The sequence below is a fragment of the Lepisma saccharinum genome, chromosome 19 (genome assembly GCF_977018435.1).
Source record: "Lepisma saccharinum chromosome 19, izLepSacc3.1, whole genome shotgun sequence".
NCBI lineage: Eukaryota > Metazoa > Arthropoda > Insecta > Zygentoma > Lepismatidae > Lepisma > Lepisma saccharinum.
In genome coordinates this window covers 18,853,984-18,863,472 of record NC_139247.1, presented here as the reverse complement: position 1 = coordinate 18,863,472, position 9,489 = coordinate 18,853,984, and the positions used below count along the sequence as shown (strand labels likewise).

Sequence of the window (9,489 nt, the reverse complement as noted above, 5' to 3'; positions counted from 1 at the left end):
TCTTATTTACAAAGTCAATGCGTGACCAAGATTGTTCTGAAGATATATTTCTATCATCAATTCGTTGTACCAGAATACATAAAAATAGTTCACTACATCGGGTACTTCTTTTCTTTCTGAAACAATATTATTTTATACAATATACAAAATCCTCTATTTCGGGTTGTAATTTATGATAACGTGTCGACGTAATTTAGTAAGTCACATTTCAAAGCCCACAGTTCTCTAATCTGTTTAGAATCGATGTGTACTGGTGATCTCCCCTGTTGCGAAAGCTCCCACACTAAATTGAAAGGGGATTCATTTTGAATCCTATGGCTACGTATTTGTTTTTTCCCTTGTTCAGAAAATATGTGTTTGCAAGATAGAGATCTAAACATTTATCTACGTCATGTAGTTTAGGGCACTCGATTTTGTCTGTGGAAAGACCAATTTCCCTACGTCTTTTATGAAATCACAGTCCGTAGTCACATCCATTCCCTCGTCAGCCGTCTCGTTCATCATAGTGACGGTTTCTAATTTAACGGATTGCACACGTTTGCGAGGTTTACGATTAGCACCATCATCCTGATGGGTCATACGTGTCACAAGTTTGTCGCGTTTCTCCATTATAGATCCTGTAGTAGGTTCCATCGTGTATTCACTAGAACTGTCTCGATGGCCTGAGTGAAAGATACGCAGCACACATTTTATATAGATTTCTTCATGGCACGAGCCCGGATAGTGTGGATAGATAAACGCGCTTGTTCCCCTCTGGGACACTTGGAATGTGGTAAAAATTTGAAGGCCTGACGAAAACGGTGTAGGATATATCCATCTTTACTGACACCTGGTGGAAATGTCTGGATTAAATCCTTGGTTGTAACGTGACGTGCTCTGTGATAAGCATACACGCAACAGTATTGACCGCATGTTGTTGCCAATACCCCCTGTAAGGGAATGTTGTTGTAAGTCCAGACCAAGGAATGACGATTCAGTAAAGTTACGAATTCTTGATAGAAAGGTTGAAATCCGTATAAATCGAAATACTCAGCCACATTGTTTTTGTCGAAATAGAAGGCCACCCAGTGTGTACCCCGGGAGTCGGACTTGTCAGTGTTTGCGATTATAAAGGCGGGGGTGGGAAAAGTCCGAGGTAAAAGATTTCTAGGGTAAACACCGTACACAATGTTTTTGGTGGAACAGTTACGAGATAGAATCTGACTGATCTGCGACGTGTTCATGCTGCTTATGTATTCGAAAACATAAAATGAGGGTGTAGTGTTCGGTTATTTTTATACTCTCAATTTAATATTCTTGTAATATTTGAGGGGACAATTGCGTGTCAACAGGTTCGACCACTTTTATACTCTGAAGGTGAAATCCGTCTAGTATTCGGGGGGACGAATGCGTATCAACAGATTCGGCAGTTGCTACTGTCAAAAAACACTATTATGAATAATATCACTGGTTATCACTTCGATGAGTTTTCCCATGTCACATTACATATTTTTTTCAATAATGTATAATAACGTGTATGTCTTTGGTTATGTCTATGCTCCAAGGGTAAAATCTGCTGTCAAGTAGTCTGGGAAACAATTGTGTGTTCACAGGATTTGAAGTTGTCATTTTCGAAGAAACACTAGTATGCTTAATAGTAAGGGTTATCACTTTGGTAGGTTTTTCCATCACAAGCAGTATAATGTTTACATCGGAGCTGTTTCGGTAACACTGTGAGTCAGAAACACAGACACACATATTTATAGAAAACTCGGTTTCACTGATGGACGATAACACTTCTATCTTTTTTATATCTACTTTAGATTCGAATTCAGTATTCAAAAGCCATGTTATATTTTTCGATAGCTGGGCTGAAAATTGCATCTCGGCTCCGATTATACCTTGTTCCTGGAGACTGGTGTGCGTATCGTTTCCTGAAGAGTCTGGTGTTATGTCGTAAATCAGGAAAAATATCAGTTCTCGAACATTTTCCGTGTGATCTGGTGTCCGTAATTATCGTGGTGAATGATGTACCGGAAAATATAGTTTGATAGGCTGTTCGCGCCCGTCATCCAACAAGAAGACTCTTTTCTTGTTTCGGCCGCTGTTTGTAGCATTTCCAGGAAGGTAATAGTGCTGTAGGTAGACTAATACACATAAATGAAACACTCAATTACATCGAACTGATGTATTCGTTGCAATTCTACATTATTTGCAGCCAGCCTGCAATACATCTCTGGTACAACGTCGCTTCTCTCCTCACAGACTCTTCACTCTCTCCATTTCAGTAGGTACTAGTGTAAAGAGAATAACATGGCGGCCATCTTGGCTCCAAAAGTCCAAGGTACGGAACATACCGCCCACCTTGAAATGATTAATTTCAACACTTTACTAAATACACAATATAGAACACAGTTTTGATGAACAAATGTAAATTGAATACAAGTTTCCCAAACTTTCCTACTGAAAATGACGACACAAAATTAAAAAGAAATTGAACAAACTAATGATTGCCTTTTATGCATAAATTTGAAAGTTTAAGTTCTTTGTCATTGGTGTTCAACTTCACTCACTGGTAAAAGGGACAGCTTCACTGCTGGCCTCTTGTAGGTTCCTTCACTGGTTCTCACTGTTGCTGCTCTAACCAATCCATCTTCACCTGGATGAACGTTGATTACTCTGCCAAGTTTCCACTGTTGAGGTGCAAGTTGATCATCTCTGACCACAACCAAGTCATCGACCTGTAGATTCCGTTGCTCCCTTCTCCACTTAGGACGTTGTTGTAACTGAGAAAGATAATCCCTACACCATCTGCGCCAGAAATGCTGTGTCAGCCTTTGCACGAGCTGCCACTTCGACAGTCTGTTCAATTTTATTGTAGCAAAGTCCCTATCTGGAGTAGCTATCAATGCATTTCCTATTAAGAAATGGCCTGGGGTAAGTGCCTGCATGTCAGTGGGATCACTGGATAGAGCAGTTAACGGTCTGGAATTCAAACATGCTTCTATTTGTGTTAATACTGTATACAATTCCTCAAAGTTAAGTATGGCATTCCCCACAACTCTTTTGAGGTGGTATTTGACTGATTTGACACCACTCTCCCACAAACCTCCTGCATGAGGATTACGAGGAACAATGAAGTGCCACTGGATGCCTAAGCTGCTTAGAGCACTTGAAATAGTTTCATTGTGCTTTGGTTGTTTTGCCAATCTCATGAATTCTTTTAACTCTCTATTAGCGCCAATAAACGTTGTTCCACAATCACTGTAAATATTACTGGGTTTTCCACGATGAAATACAAATCTCCGAAGTGCAGCCAAAAACGTCTCTGTAGTACCACTGCTCACGATTTCTAAATGAACTGCTTTCGTTGTGAAACAAACAAATAAGGCAATATAACCCTTATACTGCTTACGAGAGCGTCCAACCATTTCCTTCAACAGTATGGGCCCTGCATAATCCACACCACAGTTTATAAATGGACGAGAAGGATTGATTCTAGATTCTGGTAAGCTACCCATTAATTGTTCCCCAGCTTGTGTACAAAAGCGATGACAAGTTACACATTTCTTCACAATGTTACGCACTGTATCTCGCCCTCTCAGTATCCAGAATGTTCGTTGCAATGAGGACAACACTAACTGAGGACCAGCATGAAGATTAAGTAAATGTTCATTTTTAATTAATAAGTGAGTCAATTTGTGCTTTGCAGGTAGCAACATTGGATGTTTATGGTCCACTGTTATTCTTGCTTTGTGTAGCCTCCCTCCAACACGAATGACACCTGCCTCATCAACAAAGGGAGCCAAACACAATAACCTGCTTTTTGTTGGCAGAGGAATTTTAGCTTGTAAACAATGTAATTCTGCTGTGAATTCACTTTTCTGAGCTTGTTTTACAAGAGAGGTCGTTGCTGTCATAAGCTCTTTAGTTGTCAATGCTCCTTGCCTTCTCTGATTCACTGACTGACGAGCATTGAACACAAATCGTTGGATCCATGCCATTATTCTTTGCATTTTAGAAAAGCTTGAATATCTGCTGATCAGAACTTCTTCTACTGTAATGTACATAACTGTAATGGCAATCCTCTTCTCTTCTTTTGTTACTTCTTCCAAAATTTCGTTGCTTGTCTCATGATGATCAAACGTTGCCAATGAAGTTGCTCGTAAGAACTCTGGTCCCGCCCACCATAACTCACACTGAGCTAAGGCTGAAGCACTGATACCTCTTGTAGCAAGATCTGCAGGATTTGATTTTCCCAGGATGTGAGACCATTGTTCACGACGAAGACTCTCCTGCACTTCTGCCACTCGATTTGCTACAAATGTTTTCCACCTGCTTGGTGTTGAGGATAACCAAGCAAGCACAATGGTAGAATCAGTCCACACACACGCATCTTCCAATTTGTAGGATAGTGCATTGGAGATTACTACGAGCAATCGTGTCAATAAAACTGCTGCTGATAGTTCTAGCCTTGGTAGAGACATTTGCTTGATTGGAGCCACCTTAGTCTTTGCTCCTACCAACCTCACTTCAACATGACCATCGACATAAACTGAGCGAAGGTACACTACCGCACAGTATGCTTGTTGTGATGCATCACAGAAACCCACTAATTGACAAGCTATAGCATTTGCAGATACAATAGCACGTTTGATTTGTAATTGTTGCAGTACAGGAAGTTCACTACAAAAATGTAGCCACAGTTCGCATGTTTCCACGGATAATGCCTCATCCCAGCCCAACTTTTCTTTCCACAATTCTTGAATGAGTATTTTTGCTTGTATGACTGTTGGGGATAAGAACCCAAGAGGATCAAACAACTTTGCAATGTCAGATAACAATAGTCTTTTCGTCAATGTGTGACGTTTTGGTGGTAAAGTCACAAGAAAAGTGAAGTGGTCAGCACCAGGATGCCACCTTAGACCTAACGTTTTCACAAGTTCACTGCAATGGATATCTAAAGGCACATTAGTTTCTCTCAACTCTACAGGTACTGCTGTCAACACTTGTGGCTCACTAGAGGACCATTTACGTAACTCAAAACCACCCTTTGCTAGTAACTGTATCAATTGTGACTGCAACTCGATAGCTGTTTCCACATTGCTGGCACCAGATACCAAATCGTCAACATAAAAATCATTTAATAACACTGGGGCTGCTAATGGAAATGCATTCATTTCATCAATAGCTAACTGCTGAAGACACTTTGTTGCAAGATAAGGTGCACTGGATGTCCCATACGTCACCGTGAGTAGCCTATAGTCCCGTATCAATTCTTTAGGATTGTCGCGCCACACTATTCGCTGAAAGTCTGTATCTGATGGATGAATCAATATTTGTCTATACATTTTGGAAATGTCTGCACACAAAGGAATTTGATGTTTCCTGAACCTGAGTAACAATGGAAAGATATCACCTTGCAATTTTGGCCCAACTTGAAGCTTATCGTTCAGACTAATCCCTGTTGAAGTCACTGAACTGGCATCAAAAACTACACGAAGAGGTGTACTGGTGGAATTTTGATTGATTACAGCATGATGCGGTAAATAGAAACTATCACATGGTTTCTTTCTCACTTCACTTGCAGGAACAGACTCCATATGTCCCAAGTCTAAATATTCATGCATGAATTCTGAGTACTTCTGATGAAAAACAGGAGACCTTGCAAACTTCCGTTCCATTTGCTGTAATCTCGCCACAGCTGTTTCACGAGAGTATCCTAAGGGAGGACTGTCTTCCTTGAATGGAAAGCTCACACTGAACTTATTGTTTTCTCGAACATGAGTCACCGAAAAGTGCTCTTTACATTGTATCTCCTCTATTGTCAGATGCCTTTGCCTTGGGACCTCCTCTACCTCCCAGAACTGGCGAAGTGCACTATCAAGACTACAAGATGCATGAAATGTTGCTACTGCCCTTACCTTGGGAAAGTCCACACTGCCACACAGAATCCAACCAAGAACAGTACGTAGTGCAGTAGGTGTTCCCTTTGGCCCAACACGTTTGCCACTTTGCATAAGAAAAGGAAACAAATCTGCTCCAAGTAAAATGTCCACCGGTTCCATCACATAAAACCTTGGATCTGCCAACTTCAGTCCTTGAATATGTGTCCACTTCCTGAAGTCTGGCAAAGGTTCCCTGGGAATGTTTCCTGTTATTTTAGGAAGTACGATTGCCCTTGTGGTGAATGTTTTCCTTCTGCTACTGGGTTGGAATTGTAGATCCACTACTGCACTGCCTACACCTACACCCGTTGCTGTAATCCCATTAACAGTGATGTCTGCCTTATGCTGACATAAGCCTAACCTTTGCACACATCGTGAGGTCACAAAGGAAGTCTCTGAGGCACAGTCCAGGAGCGCACGAACTGGTTGATAAACACCATCTCTTCCCTGCACATACAAAACTGCAGTGGATAGCAACACTGGCTTTAGTCCCTTGTCTCCTTCTCCAGCCACATGAGAAGAAACTTCTTGGGGGGAAGTTGTTGTTTCACTAGAGTCACTCTGCTTATAATAGTGTAACAAAGTATGATGCTTTTTATTGCAAACGCGGCACGCCCCTGAGTCACATACCGATGCCCTATGATGACTTTGAATGCAATTATAACACAAACCCTTTTCTCTAACAAATCTCATTCTGTCCATTACCGAAAGGCTTTTGAAGTCTTTGCACTTGTATAGCGCATGATGCAGTTTACATTTTTCACAGGTATCATCCGACACTGCATGATACACACCCTTGAACTGGGAGCTATTGTGAGTCGACTGCTTCAATCTCTGAGCACTGAGATTTGAAGCTGATAATGCACGAGAACGCTGATCAAGAAAGTCACTCACCTCCTGAAACGTAGGCAACTCGGTTGTCTTTAATGAAAGTTCCCATTGTTGTCTAGTATCACTGTCCATTTTTTCTGTCACATGAAATACTAGGATAGGATCCCAATGTTCTATGGGAATGTCCATCACTTTCAACACGCGAACACACTCGGTAGTTGTGTCTAGCAGGCTACGTAAGGTTGCTGCGGATTCACGTTGCACTTTGGGTTGCGCGACTAAACGCTTGATTGTGTCCATAACAATTTCCCGTTTGTTTTGATAACGCGAACTTAGAATGTTCCACGCTTCTGCATAGTTATCATCAGTCACCGACATGGACTGGATAAGCAATGCAGGTTGCCCCTTTAACGAAGCTTTCAAATACTGTAGCTTTTGCGCACTGGATAACTGTTTGCTTTTGTCCACCGACGCGATAAACAAATCACGGAAAGAAAGCCACTCTTGTAATTGTCCCGTGAACACAGGCAGCGTGAGCTTCGGGAGACGCACTTCACTTGTTCGTGCTTCTGTCGATGACGTCACCGTAGCTTGAGTCTGTTGCTGCTGCAACGAACAAAGCCTGCACATGGTTGCATCCAAACGGTCTTGAATACAACCGATTTCACTGTCATAACTCTCAAAAGTTGCATCATCACACGCCTTAGCCAGGTCTAATAATAACTGTTTACAATCGTCCGTTAATTGTTTGGCTTTGTTTACCGATAACGCGATTGTCACATTGTCCAGTAAACCCGCGTTCACTTTATTCTCAAGGCGAGTAACTTCTCGCTTGAGCACAGTCTTTGCTGCCGATATGGCTTCCATGTTTATTGAGTCGCGTACGGATTGTTGTTGTCCAAACTACAATGCACGCACGAAACACTTCCTGGCACTACAAAAGGTGCACTGAAATCGGTTACACGTAGCAAACCGTATGTCAATGTATTTATTCACAGTTCACGAATGCACGCTAACACAAAAGTTCAACACAACACAACGAATGCTGATCGCTGGCAACATCCGGCACAAGGAGGACCATGTTCGCGCCCGTCATCCAACAAGAAGACTCTTTTCTTGTTTCGGCCGCTGTTTGTAGCATTTCCAGGAAGGTAATAGTGCTGTAGGTAGACTAATACACATAAATGAAACACCCAATTACATCGAACTGATGTATTCGTTGCAATTCTACATTATTTGCAGCCAGCCTGCAATACATCTCTGGTACAACGTCGCTTCTCTCCTCACAGACTCTTCACTCTCTCCATTTCAGTAGGTACTAGTGTAAAGAGAATAACATGGCGGCCATCTTGGCTCCAAAAGTCCAAGGTACGGAACATAGGCACATTTTATCAATCCGCTGTCCTCCTGTGGTGATGCGCAAGGGTTCGGAAGGTACGAGTTCTCCATTTTTCACAAGATGGAAAGAAGATAGTCGAACGGATTTTTCTTTCTGTCTCCGAGAAAGCTGGCGTGGATACCATAGCAAAAAGAACAACATTGGGAAAAGGACCTTGAAAAGCATTATCGATGAAAATCTGCTGTGCTCCAGTAACGTAAGAATAAGCTTGGATGACGCTTCTGGCGAACGGATAATGAGCAGGAGCGTAAGAGAGTGCTCTGTCTATGGCCAAACTGGTGGTAGGAGTAGGAATGATGTGATTTATTTCGAGAACAGCATTTAAATTTATTATTCTTGTGGTAGGTGATGCCTGTTCTTCCCAGATGAAAAAGCATCACGTGATCTGGCTAGATCGATACGTACTTCGATGCCGTTGAGCAGGTATTTAGACTGGTGGAAGAAATCTATGTGAAGTTTTCCCATAAGTTCGACTTAGGCTGACACTTCCGTAGAATTTCCGGTTGTCGGAACATACTGGAAAAGTCTTTCCTGGTGGTGAAACCTTTGTTGTCGGCTGTGGTTTCATCTTGGGGTTCAGGGGTGTCCAAATACCAAAAGGCATTTGTGAGATGTGTGTTTGCGGCATCGCTACCGTAATTGATATTTGCTTCGAGGAATACTTTATATGCGTAATTGTTATAGGCAGTCGTTACAGTAATACCGTTGAGACTCACTGTACATTGTGAAAAAAGTGAATGGAGAAGATAATTTGAGATCCCACAGTTTTGTGAGGGCATTGTCGGTTTCGGAAGCACTCATGGGACTCCCATCCTGTTTGACCATTTGCGTTTGCAGACGGAGATAGGTAGATGAAAGATCGAGAAAATCAGTTCCTGCCCAGGGTATGACAAACTGAATTATATTCTGATTATCGATGGAAAATATAAGTTTGTAGGTTGCTGTGTAAGTTTATTCCACATTTTGATGAATAGGTTTCTTCCGGAAGAGGTCAAACTTCGAGATCATGCACATGTTATTCTCCATCATTATAGAAAAATATATTTTCCTGAGACCTTTGGTTTGAATTTTCTTTTACGTGTCGTCCTAAATTTTGTGGATGGTTTCCTTCGTTTTCTGGATGCGGGTTTTTTACGGATCGTAGATGTTCTAATACGGGTGGATGAATGTCTTAACATCAACTGAGCATTTTTGTTGCAGGTTTTTTCTTATACCGGAACCTACTATGCTTTTCTACGAAAATGTAAAACGGCAATTGTGGGTACAGATCCGGTTCTCAGAGGCATGAAATTTCCTTTTCTATCGTACAACGCAATTTCTATTGTTTCGAAA

The 9,489-nt window shown here is 41.6% G+C and overlaps 1 protein-coding gene across 1 annotated transcript; it reads right to left on the bottom strand.

Moving 5' to 3' along the window:
• Positions 1–2,528: 2,528 nt before the first annotated feature.
• LOC146002953 (uncharacterized) lies at positions 2,529–7,625 on the bottom strand. Its single transcript, XM_083141113.1, has one exon. It carries the CDS (start codon positions 7,623–7,625, stop codon positions 2,529–2,531), a length of 5,097 nt encoding a protein of 1,698 aa, XP_082997239.1.
• Between the last annotated feature and the right edge of the window lie 1,864 nt (positions 7,626–9,489).

What these genes read in the sequence shown, in the direction of transcription:
- LOC146002953 (XM_083141113.1), bottom strand. Translation starts at nt 7,625, where the DNA reads ATGGAAGCCATATCGGCAGCAAAGACTGTGCTCAAGCGAGAAGTTACT.